We start from the raw sequence: 21,460 nt of genomic DNA, 5'->3' as shown, positions 1-21,460 counted from the left end.
AGCATATTTACTTCTTCTGAGGAGGAAACATTTCTTTTATTTGGAAAATGCCATGGCAAGTGGCATAATGGGGTTGTAATTAAATGTAATAGATACTTACACTGTAATTCTGATAAGGACATTTACTTGATACAGAATTCAATATGGAGAAAAAATAACTTACCTTACTTAAAGTTCCCCACTGCTTCAATTTTTTTTTCCTTAAGATTAGAACTACATGCTCCAAGAATACAAATTAGCCATAAAATCAATTTAATTAGCTTCTTGAAAATTGCAGTCACCAAAAAAAAATATACTATGCATTACAGAGCTCAGATTTGAATTTTGTTTTGTCTTTTAGTAATACAGAATGATTATTCTCTCAACCTCAGACAGCTTCTTTATAGAGAATATGTTCAATCTATTCAGAATATTCATTCAATAAGACTATAAATCTTCCTGTAATTAGTTGTAATTGAACATCAACACAGATCTTTTCTGGTTTTGACTACATGAGAAATAAGATGTTATCCTAGCTTGTTCTGTTATTGCATTTTTCTGATGTGACCAAAGCACGTTCAGTTCCCTGTTTTGGCAGTGGTCAAGGTGAGCAGTGTAGGACTGGAGCAGCTGTTAGAAATGTGCAGAGATAAATCCTGCTTGCAAGGAGGCACATTCTCTGTATTTGCTGGTGAGAGATGCGTTCTCTTAGTGCTGTTGCTGGGCTCTACTAGATGTGCACTTGGAGGGCACCTCTTATTTCCTCTCATCTGACTTCCCACATCATCTTGAAATTCCAGTTCTCCCGTTTAGCACTAAGAAGTGCTGGTGTTGGCATACTGTGTCCATATGGCAGGCAGGTTGGAAAGCCCTTGTTTGGTTCTTCCCGTAATTCACTGTAGCAAGGATAGCTAGGCTTCTTTTGTGCTCTTGCATAACTGTACATGCCTCTATGAGAAGTCAGAGCATTGGCATTCACTTCATTTGTTGGAAAATACAGCTCTGAGAGTCAAAAGTGACTTTCTAAAAAAATGTTTTGTGGAAAAAAGTCCTTTTGTTCATTTATATTTTATTTTTTTTCTCTATAGCAAACTTTCTACCTACAGTGACTTCTGTGCAGCTTTAGCAGACTGCTCCAGATGTTACATCTTATTTTTAGCCCTACTAAACAAATACCAGAAGCAGCAGGTCAGTTTTTCATCTCTTGATTTTTATATATTAATCCTCTGATGTGTCTGTGTATTATTGTGTATAAGCATGTTTTTAGTGACCTACTTTTATGCATTTACCAAATAAAAATTGTAAATGGTTGACAGTATTTCTAAGTAGTAAATAATTGTAATGAAATAATTTAGATTAAAAATTCAAAGCAGTACAGAGGACAGTTGATTAACTTGTGTATCCATGTGTAGAAACAGTCCTTATAGTACCTGTTTTCCTTGTTTTAAGAACTATTTTTTAAAGCAAAAAGCTATCTGAATATTTAATAGTAGGAAATTGTTGGCTCTCAGTGTCTTGTCTCTTGTTGATAGTTCTCCTGTCCTCCTTACTTTCAAATGAAGTGTGACTTCTCTAGAGCTAAGCCATGTTGAAATGAGCTAAGCAATGAAAGCAGAGGAAAATATGTTCCTTGCTGTCATGTAAAAAGGGGAGATTTACTCAAACCCTTTGTGTGTGATTAGTCTGTAAGAGCCTCAGGAAAACGGTGACCCTTGTGCCCAACCAGTCTGTCAGTGTCCCATTATGGGACCCTTCACTAAGCAGTCCCACTGGATCTGTTCCACTGACTTATTCAGGGTCACACATCTGACAGAGAAACTTCCTCTTGGGTCTCCTCCTTCACCCAATGCGGGCAATGGGCAGTGCCCTTGAAGGACTTGCATTAACAGTTTGCAGAATAGTACTCTTTATTAATAGACTTGTGAAAGGTTGACACTGATAGTATCAGACTGCAAAAATATATTCAAAGCAATATACTGATTTAAAGCAATGTATTAACAAGCTCTAATCCCAAATAAAAGCTAGTCTGAGACAATCATTCAGCATGTAGAGATAATGTTTCTTACACAGTAGGCACCCCTATGAGGGAGAAGACAGGTTCAGCTTGTCGACTGATCCCAGAAGTTACAATGGAGTCTTCCCCCATTTCTCCCCATTATTAACTAATTTTTATACTATTCTCTATGTTTAGGTGGAACTTGAGTGGTTTTGGTCATACCTCTTAATCAGTGAGGGGTGGATATCTTGGGATAGTACCCAGGATAACCTTGGGATGGGGACATGTGTTAGTTCAATTAGAATGATTTCATAACAGTTGCTGATTCAAGAGCAAGACATTTTCCTTTATCTCTCTTGGTTTTCAGCTGCTATGGGGCTTATCAACTAGAAAGTACCACTGAGTTCCCTCCTCTGCAAGGGTTTCAACACAGTGCCTGGCCATGGTGTCTCCACTCTGCTCCACCCTCTGTTGGGTCCTCCTTAGATTGCATAGTATGTGGGAGGTCAGATGTGCTGACCATGTTTCATCCAGGGAGTACAACTGTATTTTTCCCTGTAACTTCCATACCATTATCTTTTTACCTTCACTCAGCTTCCCATACTCTTTAACTGTGTAAGGTATCAAAATGTATCGCTCCTTTACCAGAGAAAACCACGTGCCTGGAGTACCGCGTTTGGGATGTTCATGTAGAAATAAATATTTGTCAAAATGCCTCGTATCATGAAGTAAAATTCTGAGTATAGTTGCTGCCAACTTTATTAGAACTCCAGGGGTGTTGTTCTGTTGTCCTGTTGTATCACGGTGATCTTATATTTACTGAAGAACTAGGTTCTCAGAGTTTGGTGCAGGATCCCAGTCTTACAGATTGATGCATTGGTAAGAGTGGAGTGCCATATGTAGGACAAATTACTCAGCTCTATTGGCAGGTAAGTTCTAAGAAGAAAATAATTTTTACCTAAAGCATAAATGCCCAAAGGTGGAACAAGGTTTCAAAACATAGAATATTAAATTTCATTAAGATCAGTCTTAAAAGTAAGCAACTTGACTGGTCCAGCATCTAGTTTAAGATCATTTATTTATCCTATACAATTTATCCCAGGGCTAGTAATTCTTGGAGATGTGTTGGAAGGAGGTCTTTTGTGCTGCTATCATTGAAGGGAGTTAATGAAGGTAACTAGATTGGCTATGCTGAACAATATTCTTTCTCTTGCCAAATACAAAAATAATTTGTTCCTTTCCTGTTTACCAGCATCCCTGTTTTCTGTGATAATACACATGGAAGAGGAACAAAGATTAAAAATTGTTTCTCTTCTTCTAAATAATCTGCTGATTAACAATTCTGTAGCATATCAGAGTATTTCTAGGTTCAGGCTGCTCTTGCATAGTTTAGTCTTCAAAGATGCTTTAGTAAAATACTATGTAAATATTACATAAATAACATGAAAAATGTCATAGGCATTATATTTTCCTAGACTTATAGTTGTTCTTCCTTGTGTCCATTGTATTAAAACCTCAACAAATTATGGAACTGAGAATAAGGATCTTTAATTAAATAACACCTTTCTCCTAAATTTAATCTGTCATTTTAAGGGTAGCTTTTCTAGGTTCCTGAGATAATAGCTTTGTGTCGTAATGAATTGTAGGTTTGTATCTACCTCAAATTATTTGTTATTTAGTATTCAGAATTTAGCTTTTCATTTGTCTAAGTGGTCCTAAAATACATCTTTTTTTCACAAGGTGAGCATTGCATTTTGTGTTAAATTGTCAGTTGTTTTATCAAAATACAAATGAGTAAAGAAGTACCTTGTGTATCAAAAAAACCTTAGCTTTTACATTGTGTTGATTATATATGCAATGCCTTCAGAATAATCATTTCCTACTGCAGTTTTGAAACAAGCATGCAGTTGTCAGTTGTCAGCTTAGTGAAGCCCTGCAGAAACAAAAAGAGGGACATAGATAATGTAATGCACCGCTTTTTCTGTAGTATATAATAAACACTTGAGCTGTGAGGAGTGCAAATGTTTTTCCTGAGGTGTAGTTGGCACTACTAATCTTTTTTTTAAAATGCCAACAGCTAGTGAGTTACAGTGTGAGTTGGCATGTGTAGAAAAGAAATGAAGTAACACCAGTGTGAGTAAAATTGTCTGTTGTGGGAAGAATCAAAGAGAAGGAAAAACCATCATTATTAAAGCATTAAAAATCTTCAGGACTAAAAACTGACACCACAGTGAAGAAAGGAAGTGTGTGTGTCTGTGTGTGCATGTGTTTTTCTGAGTTCTCAGGTTGCAAATTTTGTGGGATCAGATTTTTTACTTGCAGTCATAGCAACTAGAAACATAGAGGGGAAAAAATAGAGGAAAAGCAGCATTCAGACTTTCTCAAGGGCTATCATAACTGTGACTTTAAACATAAGTATTAAGTATTGTGAAAGTCAAATTGGGAGCACTGGAAATAGGATTAATGACTTGTACCCACACCACACATTGAATTCCACAGTTGCAACCCAAATAGTCTCTGTCCTTTGTTCCACACTGCAGTTACAGCTCTTTTACCTTTTTTTCTTAGCTCATTTTCTCTCTTGGGTCAGAAAGAGTCAGAAGGAAAGGAAGAATAATGATTCAACTCTATGAGACAGACTTCTAGGGAAATTGAATTGGCAAGACTTGATAATGCCATGCATCATCGTCTTAGGTAGGGAATACAGAAGACTGGAAAAGCTGAATCTTCAGCATAGGACTGGGAAAGTCAACTGGGCTTTTATGCACATCTGAAATATGTGTTCATGGTTGGCTTTGGACCTTACTTGTGTGGAGTAACAAAAAAAATCCGTGGTGATTGCCACATGCTGTCAAAACTGTCAGAAGTGTTTTCGTAGAGCCTCTATCTTTGCAGGATAAGCTTTGCATGATTCTGTTTCTAGTCAGCATTGTAGACTTTTGCCCATCTCAAGAATTTTAGCAGGGTTCTGTTCCACTTTCCCACATCATTATCATCTCTAAACTTCCCAGATAAACTGCATAAAGAGTTACTTTCTCAGGCAGTGGTTAATGTCACAAGTCACAAGCAGGCAATGCTTTTGGAACAAGGACATTGCCTAAATAGGACAGTAGCTTCTGTCAATAAGTCAGGCACTCCCTGAGCTTAGGTGGTATTTTGGGGCCCTGCCAGCTTCCATGTAATGTTTTATCAGTTAGGAGCCTATTTTCAATCCTAAGAGCACAAACACGGGGTATTTGTATACAAGCAATCTTATGCTTATGTTGTATAGAAAGGTCCCCTTACACTTCAGTGTATCCTAATTTTGAAATTGGGAAGCATTTGTTTAAGAATCAGACATTGCAGGATGCAGTAATTGCCCATTCAACAAAATAATAATTATATTGGATCACATGAACAGTTCATCCAGTCTGCTCTTGATACTTGGCAGTGATGAGATTCAGATGTCTGGAGAGCAGTAAGAATGGAATAGGCATGTATGATACTTCCTGTTTGTACTTACCAAACCTCCAACTCTTTCCAGTTTGGAAACACCCTTAGCCAGCTCTGTATGAAATAAACCTCAACTGACTTCTTTTCTATGAAATTCTACAGTCTCTTTTCTACCCCACATAAACTTTTAACGTGTTAAAGGTCCATTGACACAGAATTGCATAGCAAGCAGTTCCTTTTGCCTATTTTGAATTTGGCCTTTACTGCCTTTATTTGATGCTTTCTGGTTCTTGTATTGCAAATGTGATGAAGCCCATTGTTCATTTCACACCTCCCTTGATGTTTCTCCTACCCTCTTCAAGGTGCCTCTTTTCCATGTTGAAGAGTTCTTGCTTACTTAGTCCTTTTTGATTGTTCCATGCCATGGTGTATCCATGTTGATTTCCTCATAACATTTGCCAGTCCTGATTCCTGTCTCTTTTTTTGAGAGGAGGAAACCAGAACACGGCACTTAAGATTTGCCATATCATAGATTTACATGCCTGCATACATTTATTTCCCAATAATTCCCAATACTTTATTTGCTTTCTTGATCTGTGATCATTAAACTCTGTCATTAGCTCTAAGATTGCTCTATAGGTGATTATGGCTGATTCAAAGGCTGTAATTTTATACATGAAATATATTTGCTCTGTTCTTTTCCATTGATCCTTTCATGTTTGAATTCATGCCTTTAAATTTCATCTGCTGTTTTATTACCAATTGACTGCAATTCTTTTTCTGCTCTTCAATCAGCCTTCATCTTTGGTACACTGAGTATCACAGTGAAATCAGAATATTCTTCCATATCACTGCTGCTGCCCATTTTTTGTGTTTATGGACAACTTGAATACAACAGATCCAAGCACAAAACCTTGGGAATTCCACTGGTCGTTTTCCACTATTGCAGAAACTGCTAATCTATTCTGTTTTGCATCCTCTAATCATTTATGTATACCAACACATTCTCCCTTACAGCAAGACTCCTTAGTTTTACTAGGATTTTGGTGAGTGACTTTGTTAAAAGTCTCCTGGAAAAAGTCACATGGGTGGTATCAGACGGATCTTTTTTATGCATATTTGTTAAAACCATCCCTTAAAAACACTCAGTGACAGAAATTAGAAGTCTTAAAGCTGATTATCTGGCTGTCCACTCATTTTTTTTGTGGTCTGTACTAATTTATCTGTTCCAGACACCAGACTTGAGTCTCACTTGCAATCTCTTCATGTTTGTTACAGTTTTAGGAGGTTGCATAGTGCTGTTAGTAATTAAGCTATTTAATTAATTAGTTTTCTTTTAGAACTGTTGAATAATTATCCAGTCCTGGTGATTGGTTACTCTGTTTTGTCAGTTTGTTCCTTAAAGTTTCTGATCACTTCAGTTTTGGACAGATGGCTCTGATGAGCCTTCCCTGGAGAATACTGTCGCATTGAGATCTCCCAGTTGCTTCCAGAGTGGGCATGAATCAATGCAAAGAACTCATTTAGCTTCTCTGCAATGACATTTTCTTCTCTCAGTGCTCCTGTTTTATCCTGATCATCAATTAGTTCTGCAGATTCTGGCAAGCTTCCCAGTCCTGATATGCTTGAAAAGATTTGTTATTATTTTTGCATCTCTTGCATCAGCTAGAACTGCACTCATTTTCAGTTATAATTTGCACACTGCTTTACCTGGTTGATTTACCAATCAGTTTGTCAGAAACAATTTTTAAATGAAGAAGTGTTGCCTTCTCATCCTTTCTAAGGACATGTCCACATGTATCAGGTTCACTGTGCCTGAGTCTGCCCAGCTTTCTTCCAAATGCATCTACCAGGTAGCAGCTCCCAAATCAGCTTATTGGCTTCTGTGAGCAAGCAGCCTTTTGCTTGTGAGACTTGTTCTTGTCTCCCACAAAGAAAATAATTCCTTGTTTCAGGGTTGTTGAATGTCCTTTTTGCTCTTAAGAGTGCTGCCATGGGGAAGGTTGTCACAGGGGAGGCCTCTAAGTGCAGGGAATTTTCTCACTGTGTTTCTGGCTTTATTGATTAGGCAAAGGCTTATCTGCATGCGTGACTAGTCTTTCTGGCTGGTATTTTGGTTGGTTTATGGATAACTCTGTGATGAGCTCCCAGGAACCCACCATCTGTCTGTTCCAGTCAGTCATAAAACGTAAGTCATTGTGGTAATGCGCAAAAGCAGCCACAGGCCCTTCCTTATACAGGGTAGTGCTGCACCCGTGTTTAGTTCAGGTACACATTTGCCTTTTAAATACTTTACAAGTATTAGTGGTATTCTGCTCAGTGCCATCACAGTCTTCTGAGATACTAAAGGGGTTTTTAATTAACATTAATTAAAAATTAATGAGGGCAATGATGTCTTCCTGTGTCTACTGCTTGCTTCTAAATAAATGGTTATCAGTGCTGACCCAAGTGTTTTTGTGTTTTGGTTACTCACTTTTTCCTCTGTTCCATCCCTCATTTGGGCTGAGGACAGTTGTTTGTGTGACAGCACGATCCATCATGTCAGAGAACTGACACAGCTTCCAGTAACCCTAAAGCTGAAAAGAGGAGCCCCACTCCTTTTCTGGTTATCATCTGCACTGCTTTCCTGTCTGGCTTGTTGAACAGCCACACAAATGCTTCCTCGATCACAAATACTGAGGCAGCAATGTGGGAGAGGAAGGAAACTCTGTATGGAAAGGAGACAGAGTGCTGTTCATGCCACTACTTGTGCTGAAATGCTTGTCAAGGTAACCCTACAAAGAACTTGCATCGATAATGTGGTTATTTTCTCCTACATTTACTAGTACATGCTTTCAGTTGTCTTCCTCCTCAGTGTAGCCCAACATTGTAAGAGTGCCTAGGACAATTTAGAAAAGGGAATTGATCATTAATGGAATTGATCATTAATATTTGTTTAATTATCAATAATTGATAATTAATGTCATTAAAGAGAAAAAATACAAGATTTTTCTACAGTGTTTTGTGTGTGAACTTGCATATTCTGACCCGATCAATCATTATCTCTAAATCTGCTTTTTTTTTGTTCCAAGGAGGAAATAGCAATTCTAGGATAGATATTCTGATAACTCTGAAGGAGTTTCCCTGCTGATAAATGTGAATAGCTACAGAAGGTCACTCTTTCCCTACAGTACCATTTCTGACAGTGTGCTGAGCTGAAAAGTGTATGTGCATCTCCCTAATGCTTTAGTTGTAATTTTTTTTTTTTTTCTGGTTGAAAGAAAAAGCAAAAATGTTGAGAAAAGTGCAGAATATTTGATCTGTACACTGAGTGTAAAATTATCGGAAATGCAGTGTTCAAAGTTTGTAATGAACCGGTCTTCACTGGCATGTATCATGTAGAAACCTGCTGCTCTGATGTAACAAAAGATACAAGTGAATGTATGTAATTATTAAATAGGTAAACAATAGAATATCAATAATAATAAGATATTACTGCTTGGTGAGACACTGTTATTAAAATATGTTATTGTAGTTTTTGATTATATTTCTCTAAACAATGCTGAAAGCTTGGGAATCCTCTAAAAAAAGCTAAAAGAATTATTAGAGTTAAAATGCCTCAAGGAAATTAATTTATCCATGACAAAGGTCAGACCGTTAGCAAGCTGCCTATTAATAGAATCTGCACAAGGAAGACATTTCTGTTAGTAGACTAGTCTTTAATCTAGAAAAAAAAAAAAAAAAGAGCTGATAAGAAATAGAGGCTAAAGCTGTTCAAATTTAAAGTAGTAATAAGAATAAAGATTTTAACCAGAGAGAGAGATCAGTGGTCATTGGAGCAATGCCATGGATGACATGGTTTTCACCTTTTTTTTGTCAATTAATTTAATTTCTGAAATACTGTTTTTTTAGAGAGCCTACACAGCTTTTCATCAAATATTGTTCTGGTGCCAGTGTTGATTTTCTTCTTTACCTTTCCCAGGTCTCTGTTCATGTCCACAAACAAACTTAAGCACGAGTTCTTGATTGCTGAAATTCACTAAGTGAAAATGAACCCTTTTCTGAAAAGTTTAGTTGAACAGATCAGATTTTGGAATGTAGAAAATGATTGGGTAGGGTCCTATGGTGTATTTACACAGTGGTATAATTACATTTTACTAATGTTTTCTCCTTCTCCCCAGATGCATTAATATTTGGGGGGGGGAAGGAGGTTCTCTTTACTGAGAAGGTAGTCCCTGCTGTCACTGTGGCAAAACTTCTCCTCTCTGCTCCTTATTTCACATTCCACAGTGACCTCAAGAGATTCTCTATTTGTTTTTGATACTTCCAGGATGTTCTACTCCACACCTCTCTACCCCCTTTTTTATTCTTTAAATTGAGTTTCATATTGTGACAGCTGTCATTTCTGGGTTTGAACAGAAATTTTTCCAGCTAGAATGTCACTTCAAGATGAATCTTTACTGTATTTGGAAGAGATTAGCTCTGTCTTAGAATAACGACAGTAATTTTGCCTATAAGTAGACTATCAGACCCTCCAAAGAAAACTCCCAGATTTTCTTTCCAAGGTGCATAATACAGCAGAAACATAAATTTGGAACTGAAGCGTAAATTAGATTTGAATGAGAAGCAGGGCAGGTGGTAGAATTTTGACTTAACTCTACTGAAATTTGTGTATCATGGAAAGCAGATTTCATTTACAGCTGATGATTCAATAGGAACTCAGCTGCTGGCATCTGACCCTTTGTTTTGTACTGTCCCAATCATTCTGAGGGCCCAGACACCAAATAAATAACAACAGGTACTTGGCCAGCATTCACATGTTCTAGATTGGACTGTCCTTCCTTATTGATCTTGTTTTAGTTGGAAACTACTGACCTAATTTGCTTTCCTTCCCTACTGATAAGGACGCCTGTACAGTCTGTAACTGTGCTTGTCATGCTTACACTGAAAGGCAGGTGTACTTTATTTGCCAAGATAAACTGTTGTCATGTTCTGCGACTCAGCAGGTACATGGATAACCTTTGCTGCTAGGGCAGTGCAAGAAAGAGAGTTTTAGAAGTAGGTAAGCAGAGAAATCTTTTGTATCAGTGATGATCAAATGTTTATATTTCAGAAGTGTAACAGTTAAATGGTAATGGAGTATATGGTGCCATTACCACCTCCAAACCCCAAATGTCACAGTTTCTTCACAGACAGGAAGTAAAGAAAAAGATCTCAAGCTTTTCTTGATTTGTTTGTTCAAATTTATTTAAGTGAAGCTCTGTGCTCTCATATATAGCCTTCCACTCAGGTTTGAGTACACTCTGTGTTCATCATGTCTCACATGAATGCCTCACTATGAAAAGATGAAATAACTGTGTAATTCCTATCTTTAATCCAGTTTGTCTTGAATGCAATACATGTTTAAACTTCCATATTATATAAATTGATCTGATAAATGTAATTTTTCTGTGTGAAAGAATGTCTGAAATTCCATATGCAGTTAGTATTCCACATGTGTGGAAATGCCCAATAATGTCATTTCTAATACTGATTTTTTGCTGTGTACAGAAAGGTGCTATGTATGGAAGGGCCCATGGGCTTGCACAGGTTTGGTCTTGCAAGCAGTTTCAAAATATCAGGTAGCTTTGCAGGTATTTTTTTACACAGCCATTCTAAGATGGTGTTTATTACTCTTTCAGTCCTTACCAATGAGCATTTAAAGAAGTACAGCCAAAAATAATACAAACCCTTGAGCATTGTACTACTCAGGAGAAGTTGTACAGCTTTCCTCTTTGACTTTGCTAGTTAAATTTTCACTTGAAGATAATGAAACTTGGATACTATTCTATTAAAGCCGGATGTGCTTAGCTAAAAAAGAAGTATTTTATAAGTTTGTTTTGCTGGGCTGTAGGTGGAAAGCACAGCTGAGATCACACTTCTCAAAATATCAGTTGATTGCTCTGCGATACCTGTTTGTCTCTTTCCTGATTGGGTAGAGCTGTTGCTGGGCTGATATCATTTTGACCAAAATTAGAAAGTCAATATAAACGAGTCAAACTAGATTGCCTGCTTTTTTCAGTTCTCTCTTCTGATTCATCAGTTGTTTGTTTCAAATTTTTACAGCCTTTGTGAGTTGGGTGTTGTGCCAGCAAAGGTGAAAGCTCTTAGTGGTTAGTCATTAAGAATATTCATAAAAAAATTGTCATGATGACATTTAGATCCTGACAAAAATATGATACCTAGTTAAAAAATAAAAAGAAGTGGGTCCTACAGAGTGATATTATTAAATACATGGATGTGGAAACCATTTCCTCGCTTAGGAGACTGCTGCTTCTCATGTTCAGGCACAGCACTCATCTTCCTGAGAGGATGTTATTGCCAGTGTCCTGTGGCAGAGGCTTAAGACCCGAAATGTACTGATGAAGGCATGTATCAGAGAAGGAGTTGCTGCCTGAAAATCTTTTTTCCTTCAGTATTAGCTTGTATACTTCAACAAATTAGACTGTGCCTGGTTAACTTATATTACTGATACCAGGGAGGCTCAGAATATGTGTAAATATAATTATGATATTTGAAGAAAAACAGCGTATGAACTGCTTAGCAAAATTTTAAGTTAGTGCAAATACAGGAAGTTGGCAGCTAAAGGTAGATGGTTTTCATGTAGTTGAAGAAATGCTGTTACTTTACCTGCACAATTAAGCCTGAAGCTACAGACTTATTTTAAAAATGAGTAGGTTTTGATGCAAGTGACGGAAGTGTTTTAAGTAGCTTAAACTTGAGTTACTTTAGACTTTGAGAATTTATTTTTTTCTTGTTACATTCTGGTGGATAAGAAAAAGATGGGGATGTTGTTGAATGCCATTCAGTTAGGATCCACTAGTCTTGCCACTAAAAGGTTGTATCTCAGTATGTATAAAATGAAGGTCAGGCTAGAAAGTGCTTTAGGAGAGCAACTTGGTTAAATCATGAGATCTCAAGATACCTTATAAAAATAGAAAGTAGGTCTCATTCAGCAATGATAAAAATAAAAGGGTAGGAAGAACATATAAAATCAGAAAAAAACCCCAACCCAACAGGGTACAATATGAGGTGCAACTACAAAGGGACATAAAAAGAAGCAAAACTTTTTATAGTACAGTGAGAAGACAACAAGAAAATAATTGCTCTGGTGTTCAGAAGAAGGTGAGCATTACTGACAGATACCACTGTGAATAGTGAAGTGTGAAAGGCCTTTTTACTTTTTTTTGGCTTCTTTTTCTGAAAGTGTTATGTATGACCAAATGAATAATCTCTACTTCAGTCTGGATTCTTTTATCACTAAAAAACAAGCTGAAGCATATTACATGTCATCAAACCAGCTGATGAAATTTACCTTTTGGTGTTTACAAAAGGACAGAGAGGGGATCCCAGTCTCTGGGATTCTTGAAAAGTTGTGAAGAATTGCAAGGTTTTAGGATGCTGGTTTTTAAAAGAAGAAAGAGGAGGAACTGGGGAGTGACAGACCAGCCAATTTAGATTATATTTCTGGCAAAAATCTGGAACAAATAATTCATCTATCTGTAAGCAATTAGAATGAACAACAAAATGAATAAAACCTAATTTGGATTTAACAGTAACAAATCAAGAGGAATGAGTTTAACCTCTTCAGTAGTTAGAAAAGGAAAGGTTGTGGTCTCTGCCCATCACAGCTGACACTGGCTTACTTGAAAGATTAGTAAAATTCTGTCCCATATGATTATTCTAGTTATATAAAGTGTGGTTTTAAGACGTTTTAAGATTACTGTGGCCTTGGTAAAAATAGTTGACCTGTACTAAGTATATCCCATTAGTAATTACTCCAGTGCTATACTAGTTCTGTCAGATGTTTCTGATTTCTTCTGTAAAGCAGGTTATGAAAATCAGTAGCATAAAAAATTATTTCTAGTTGCTGTGTTTGGCATTCCTTCAGTTGTTCTGCATGTGCTGTTATCTGAATTGGAAAGCAAATGAAGTATTATCGTCTTTTTAAGCAGCTGCCACCTTCTGATGTTTTCCATGTAATACGGTTTGTTTATTTTGTTACAGGATTTGGTTATCCGTGTCATCTTCATTCTTGGCAATTTAACAGCAAAGAATGACCAATCCCGGGAGCAATTTTTTAAAGAAAAAGAAAGTGTTAACATCTTGACATCAGTATTCCAAACCTACTATGATCTTGATTTGAATGCACCAACAGGGCACCATGATAAAAAAGGAAAAAAACACCTAAAGCATCCTTCAGAAGCAGAAGATGTTCTGATAAAACTGATAAGAGTGCTGGCCAACCTCTCCATTCACCCTAAAGTAGGCGCAGCTCTGGCAGCTGCCCATCCTGTTGTAGGATTACTTGTTGGAGTACTGGGTAATAAAATTTATGTTGTTCTTATTATCTTTGCTCAGCCTGTAAGGAGAGTTTAGGACTTCCCATTGCAAAAAAAACCCGAAGTCAATTGGCTGATATTCATAAATTGTTTTATGTAGAAGGCCTGCTTGAAACAGTGGAAGCATTGCTGCATTGGTACTGACTTTTCAGTATCTGGGGAAAGATGTAGAAGTCTTTAATTCGGTGATCAGATTTGCAGATAGGATCATTAAAGATAAGAAAACAAATTTTATTTTAAACACATCTCACTGAGAGTTAATATATAAGGAACGTTTGTTCTTATCAGGTGCTATATAGATATGTTTGTTCTAGTTGGGTTTTTTTTAAGGTTTGCATTTTTTGTGACTGTTTTGGATTAAGTATTGTTTCTGTTCTCTCCACCCATAAATTTCAGCCTCTTCTAAAAATTTTCTCTTTTTTCTTCTTTTTCAGTCTTCCAACCTTTTATCTCTTTCAGATGGAAGAGAGTGTCTTCCTCCAAATGGAGGATTAGGACTGCAGTTCCTTTACCACTTACTGATCCCCTTGTAAATCTAATTACAGACCAGGGCTGGTCTGTTCTCCCCATAGCAGAGTTTAGCTGTGACAAGATACGTCTTAAACAGCTCAGTATATTTTACTGTGTAATGAGAACATTAAATATTACGTGAAAATAATCAACCTGATTTGTACACTGTCTTACCAGTCATCAGGGATGAGACGAGTCAGACTCACAACTTGGTTCCGTCTCAATGAGACTGTCTAAATGTCTTAATGATTGTGTAAGTGCTTTTGACCTGCAAAGCTTCTGTCTGTCACCCTCTCCTCTTCTTGAGCACTCAGTCAGTTTACTACAAAATGTTCTGTCTCCCTATGAACTTACCCCTCTTTTATTTCCTTCACTCTTGGCTTCTGAGGCCAAAGACCTCAAACAAGTAAATCTTTCAGACTTTTACATGGGTTAACATTCTGTCAGGAACTCTAAGAGAAAAATCTTCCAAATATTGTTGAAGAGGTTTTTTCAATTTTTTTGCTAGGTAGCTGACAGTTCAGTGTAATAGCCCTTGGCATTCCTCCATGTCTGTCACGCAGCCCTGTTTCTGCATGAGGATTCTCCTCAGTGCCATCTTAAAACAGCTTACAGGATTTGTGAAATGTCTTAACCAACTAAATTTTAAACTATGTTGCCTGAGTCACAATGATTTCTGTAAATTAATGGTGGGAAAGAGTGGTTTTGTATTGCCATTTTTGGATCAGGTGTTCCTGTTAGCTTCTGCCATGTTACTGAACAACAGAAGGTTTGACTGTAATAGTGGCTGTGTAAACTGTTACTCAGTTTGCTTCTGGGATCTAATGCACTGCAAAATTAGACACGTGTGTGTGTGTGTGTGTGTGTGTGTTTATTTACATATGCATATGTTTTGGGATTTTTTACTCTCAGAATACAAGTCAGTCGATGCCTGTGAAGAGCTGGTCATCAATGCTGCAACAGCAATCAACAATTTGTCCTATTACCAAGTGAAGAATTCTGCAGTTCAAGACAAGAAGCTACACATTGCTGAAAGTAAGGACTTTTAAACTAGTACTTTTTAAATAGCTTTTAGAAAGCAGAAACATTTTGACACAAGAGAAAGTAAAGACACTGATAACATTTTGTGGTATGACATTTCAGGAGTATAAAGTTCATAGGGCTAAATTCTTTCAATAATGATTTCCCTTTTTTTTTTTTAAATAACACTATGACTTATATGAAAATAGTTTGGCTCTTCACAAAACCCCTTCTTTTCCTCTGCAAAGGAATTTGCTGAATTGTTTTCTGCTCAGCAATTTTTGCTAGATTTGTTCAAAATCCATATACCTGAGCTAAAATAATCATGTTGCTTTTTCCTTCTAATCACAGTATGGCAAGAAGAGTTTTTTTCTCTTCTTCTTTCTTTCTATATCTGTAAAATTTGATGTCTGTCTGTTTCTGGCTTCTAAATCCATTTGCAATATTGTATGAGTGATTCTCTCCCCTCTGACATTATGGACAATAATCAGTTATGTGTAGGATCTGTGCTGACTTCTGGGACTCTTGTGTTTATGTTGTACAAAAGGTAGAGAGGCTGTGTCTTGCACATCTTTCCATCTAAATAGACAACACACTGGGGAGAGACAGAACCTGAAGTTTGCACAACAGGTGGAACGAGGAATAGAAAAAATATCCTGGCTGTCAGCCCAGTGCCTGGACTGGTAGACATCATATTCTCTGTAGGTACCAGCTCTGCTGCTCTGTCACGACTCATTTTATCACCTATAAGCCAGCTGCCTCTTGTTTCTGGTTGGAAACAAATTACTTTTCTCCTGTCCTATTTGTTGACATGTGGAACTAGTCCCACATACCTTCCTGAGCTGTGGAAAGAGGAAACCTTTTGATGGGAGACCAGCAGGCTTTCTGCTCCTGCAGACGTTTTGAGAATACCTGCTGTTTGATATGAGTGGTGGACAAAATCCCTTCAGATATCTCTTTAAGACAAGTTCAAGGTGTGTCAGTACTGCAACATCCAGAGGCTGAAGTAATGAGAACAAAGCCAACCTCCCTTCTGGTTTTTTTTTTTCTCTCTTCTGTTGTATGAAGGGCTAAGGGTTGACCTATGTGAATCTTCTGTATGATGGACTGATTTCAGTGCTTTGCTGTGTTCACAGAAGACTGATAAATGTAACTTCTGTAACATCACTCCTCTGCCATGCACCAAAATCCTCCATGGTGGCAGCTCTTTCTAGGAAGTGCTGAAGGTCTCATTCCTACTGCTGAAGTACACACTGATCATATGTGAAACTACTAAGGAGAAAAGCAGCAAGGAAGTGAATGCTTCAGATTGGGACAATATTAAGTAGCTGTTCAGAGAAAATGTGTTTGCTTGTTATAGCAGCAGTGAGAGAAAACAGAGCTAATGTCAGAAAATAATTCGAGTTTTAAGAGACATCCCACCATAAGACCATCTGTTCAGGATCTAAATCAATTCTCTTATATATTACAACAGTTTTTAAATTATGTCTTCCTGGATTTTCACATGAGCCCACTCAAAACTGCATAGCAGAACTGGCTCCCATTACTACAACTGTGCTTAGACTGTCTCCATAACTCCTCATTTGTTCCTTTGCATTTAGTCCCATATTGGAGCTCTTTATTTTATCTTCAAAGCCCTACACAATTTCATTCTTGTTCTACCATCAGCTCACCCCCTTCTCTGCCACCAGACAGACAACTGCTCCCATTCATTGCATTTATCTCTGTTGCTGTTTGCATTCTGATATTCACTTATAAAAAAAACAAACAAACATGTATTTGTGATTTACAAGTAATTATTTTTATTCAATTTCTCTGCAAACCAATAGTGCTTTTAAAGCTGTTAATGAGTGACAATATGGATGCAGTTGTGGAGGCTGTCAGAGTCTTTGGCAATCTTTCCCAGCATCATGAGATCCGTGACTTCATCATGCAGAAAAAGAGTGAGTTACTTTTACATTTGTAGGAGTTCTAGCATTTTAAATGTCCATGGTTCTAAGAAGAAAACATTGTTAATAAGCTGTCCCAGTTAAAGGGTAGAAGCAATCTTCCCTGACGTTTTGCAAATTAGGCAATAATAGTCATTGTAAACATCATTTTATTTCAGTTTCATTAAAATGGAAATATTGGAGTAGGAAAAATATGCCATGGTACTTTCACAAAAGTAAATACTACAAAAACTGTTTTTCCTTCAGTTTCGAATCTGAAATTTCCCTTTACTCAAATAGCTTTTCAGATTCTACAGGTTAGTAGTGATATGATATAAAATGAAAATCCTACTAAAATCTCATTTAGGTTCCTAATCTCAGATTTTTGATTCCCATATTTAACAGCTTGTTAGCACTTTGTAACACGCACCTAGGATTTGACTGTCTCAGCAAAGACCTCCTATTTGCCTAGGGGTGAAGTAGGATACAAGTCTTCTCAAGTCCTTTTGCTTTGGGTATCTGAAGAGCTTTGGGAAAAATGGCAACTCCTTGCTATCCACAGAAGCTGTGTCATCAGCTTAGACACCAATTCACCGGAATTTTATTTTTTTTTTTTTTTTGGTCTGCCTCTTGACACCAAAAGTGAGGTGATCATGCCACAGTACGCAGCTCTTTATTCCAGGGGTGGAACATCACCGTGACGCTTAGTAGCTGGTTCCTGGTGAACAGTCTCAGTCAAAGAACTAAATTTTCCAGCTGGGAGAGACTGTGGTGTTGGTATGCCAAGCTCAGGAGTTGCTGAGAGGCTTCCTCTCAAATGAGGCCAGCCCAGCTCCCTGGCTGGGGTTGGCTCCACAGCTCTGCAGTCAGTGCCAGCAGGTGCTGCAGGACGCTGCAGGTCTGTGCCTGGCTCCCACAGGAGCCCCAGGCTGCTGCACTTCCAGCTGGACTTGGAGCAGTCTGGGGCAACCCTGCCCTCACAGGGGAAAGAACTTCCCCCTATGAGTGCCAGATGCCAAATTCTTGCAGTTTCTGCTGACTGTGAGATGGTAAGGGGGGGTTATACTTTCAAGAAGTAAACTGCAATTCAGTTTGGTCAACTTAGCCTCTTCTGACAGGATTTTCATGTACTTTGGTGTATTTTTATTACTTGAATTTCTGGTTTGTTGTTTGGAAGGAAACTGGTTGCAGCATGATGTTACTCTGTCATATGCCTCCTCTGCAAATGTCAGTAATACACTACAAGGGTGAACTTTTGGGTAGGGTATCTGTTATTTGACTGCTTTCTAATAAGTATGTTGTAGTGGCACTTGTATGGTAAATCCATCTTCCTAGTAAAACTATTTCCTTCTTTACAATCCAGTATACAAGTTCATGATTGCTTTGCTGGATTCCAAGAACCGAGAGGTCTGTTTTCCTGCCTGTGGAGTTCTGCTCAATCTCACCGTAGACGAGAACAAACGAGCTTTTCTTATGGAAGAAGGAGGAATTGGAAAGTAAGTTCCTGATTGTGCTTGAGTAAAGGCAATTTCCAGTAGTTTGGCCAAAAAGTTTCAATTGGATTCTTTTTTACTAGGCCCAATAGCTTGTAATACAGCATAGTAAATACTTGGTATGTAAAGTTTTTGGAGAACAAGCCTTTCATAGGAGCCAAACCCCACAGAAAAGTCTTCCAAAGATCCTCTGTGATGTACACAGCAGAAGATACCATAGAAGAAAGCAACTAAGGCTTGGCTTTGAAGCAGCTGCTTGTGCTTGGCTTAACTGGATCCTAGGTGGGCTACAGTGAACAGCACAGTCACTGTGTGTCTGGTGCAAGTGTGAAGGTACTTCAGGAACTGATATCCCACATGGTCCCTTGGAATTTTTGTAACCACTTGGTTCTGTAGGGAAAAACAGCTGATGTAGCCATGCTCAGCAGCGAACAGCTCCAGAGTCTCCTCTCTCTGGGAGTTCAAGTTCAAGGCACTATAACATTGTAAGGGATATTAGACCTTGAAAAACCACTGTGGATGCAACACTTGTGGCTTTGATGTTCAGATAATAGCAGATCGAGCTTAATTGGAGCAACATGAAAGATCATGTTCCTGTGCTTGTAAAGCAGTTGATACATCCCACAGTTATGAAACAATACACTTCACTTTGAAATACTTTCCTGTTCATACGTCATATAATTACTTTTTTATACACTGTAAATAATGCATAGTCTTCTTGTCCTTCCTTCCCATGTTCTAGTTAACTTACAATATAAAGCTGGAAAAGGAGAATAAAAATAAGTTGCTGGCAAATTGAATAATAAATGTGAGAAATTTCTATTATATAGAATATTTTGTAACCTATAGAATTATGTAAATTCAGAATTTTCTATACTGCGTCTGAAAATTTGTGAGGGAAAGAACAAAAAGCAGTAACCCCATGGAATGAATCTAGAGAATTTGGAAGTGATTATTAAGGAGATCATCCTGACTGTACCAAACCAGCTCTATGGATTTTTGGGACTGAGGTTATTGTACCCATACATAGTGGCCCCAAAAAAATAGGGAATTAGCCTCATCAGAGGGTTGAATTTAAAAAAAAAATAGGGCAAATTCTTTTGGCTTTTCATTAGATGCCTCCTGTTGTTCCACAATGACTGCCTTCAGAGAGGAGGAAAAAAGCAAACGTCTTTTTGGGTGGTCTTCAATGACCCTTTTTTTCAGCCATACCTGAATATAGTAGTTATTCTTTACTAATCAACAGATTATAAATCTCTCTGTGAAGTGGAGAAGTGAGGGAAGGAGGAAGGTCCTAAGGTTGAAGAAGAGCACAGCAGTGAAGGATTATTACTGGAGAGGTCACCAGGGACAGCAGGTGGAAGAGGTTTACTTCTGCAGGCTCAAGACCTGGGAAATCTGCAGTTTGGAAATGGGAGCTCTGGGTAGCTATTGTCTGTAAGCTGGTGCAGGCAGAAAAGTTACAGCTTCATTTCAGAGTCCTGTTTAGGATCCAGCCTGAATCTGGTGTCTGCAAGGAAGAGAGTTGGGGAGAAAGGTCTGGAACCTAATGGTCCTTAATAAAACAGGCATTTCTGAGAGGAGTCCCTAAGGAGTACAGGCTGAGGAAGTGCAAGAATGAGTGAAATCTGCAAAACTATGAGACTTTGCTGAATGTGAAAGGTAATTCTTTGATCATGGAAGTAGCAAATTCCTTTGGATTTGTTTCTGTTTTGGTGAGATGATCTGATGTGTAGTAAGATGGATATTCTGACTGAAGCTGTTTCTGCATTCCTGCCACCTTTTCCAGATTAATCATTGGTGCCTGATAAAGTTTGGCTTGGATTGCAATCTCTGCTTTGGTAGTAGCCACAGATTTGGGACAGTCACAGATTGTAATGAAATTTGATGGAATTTTAGTATCTTTGAAATGGTTACATTTGCAAAGAATGTGAGTGAATTTGGTCAGTTGGGTTAGAAATTTACAGAGGATGGGCAGCTGCAGGCAGGCACACACATATGTGTAGACAAAAGGCATGTCCACATCCTTGGGGAATTACACTAAATGAAAAGGGGGAAGTTACTGAGCATCTGAACTTTATTAATGTAGAATTTTCCTGCAAACTTCCATGGAACTTGCTTACATTTCTAGACTGCCAGAATTTGAAGAGCTCAGGAGAAAAATCCATGGAACAAACCACTGTTTTTTTTGGTACTGACAGGTTGGTTGACTGCTTACAAGACTTCGGGCCAGCAGACTGGCAGCTGTCGTGTTTGATCTGCAAAACCCTGTGGAACTACAGTGAGAGCATGAGGAGCACGGCCTCCTGCTTCAGAGGAGACATCAACACGCTGCTGGTGCTGCTCACAGCACTTCTCGGTGAGACTTGTAGTCTTGGTTTCATTTCCTCAATGAAAGAAATGGAAGGAGCAAAATGAAAGCAGGATTAGTTTGGCTGGGAAGTCTGTCCTGCAGCTTTCAGTGGCTGGCCGGTGTGGACTGTCCAGCAGCACAGTGGTCCCTGTGCAGCACACACTGGGCCCCTGGGGATCCTGGCATTTCTGGGGTGCAGCAGGCTGACTTTGCTCTCTGGCCACCTTTCTTTTCTCTCCATGGTCTCCTTGTGGGCAAGGACAACATCCTGACTATTTCTCATCTGCTCCCTAAAGCCAAGAAGGGTGTGCTTATTGCTCCACAAAGGCTGAAAGGTGAATGGTTGAAAGGTTGATTTGCCTTACCCAGTGGGATCTTTTCATCTGGGC

The 21,460-nt window shown here is 38.2% G+C and overlaps 1 protein-coding gene across 8 annotated transcripts in view; it reads left to right on the top strand.

Moving 5' to 3' along the window:
* Positions 1–21,460, top strand: part of ARMC2 (armadillo repeat containing 2) — a 67,905-nt gene that overhangs the window by 36,763 nt on the left and 9,682 nt on the right. For 5 of the 8 annotated variants that reach the window (XM_014263373.2, XM_088052678.1, XM_088052680.1 and 2 more), the window contains 6 exons: positions 1,068–1,167; positions 13,433–13,748; positions 15,190–15,312; positions 17,127–17,240; positions 18,589–18,721; positions 20,920–21,077. In XM_014263373.2, coding sequence (XP_014118848.2) covers positions 1,068–1,167; positions 13,433–13,748; positions 15,190–15,312; positions 17,127–17,240; positions 18,589–18,721; positions 20,920–21,077 — 944 coding nt within the window. Of the gene's footprint in view, positions 1–1,067; positions 1,168–13,432; positions 13,749–14,201; positions 15,133–15,189; positions 15,313–17,126; positions 17,241–18,588; positions 18,722–20,919; positions 21,078–21,460 lie in introns of those variants that run through there. The other 3 variants (XM_088052679.1, XR_015772142.1, XM_088052681.1) reach the window with 3 other exon arrangements.

Source organism: Pseudopodoces humilis, chromosome 3 (assembly GCF_049639895.1).
Source record: "Pseudopodoces humilis isolate 2021_Gansu_Grassland_sample_001 chromosome 3, ASM4963989v1, whole genome shotgun sequence".
In the NCBI taxonomy this organism is placed as follows: domain Eukaryota; kingdom Metazoa; phylum Chordata; class Aves; order Passeriformes; family Paridae; genus Pseudopodoces; species Pseudopodoces humilis.
The sequence above is the reverse complement of the archived record's forward strand: the minus strand, read 5'-3'. Positions and strand labels throughout refer to the sequence as shown.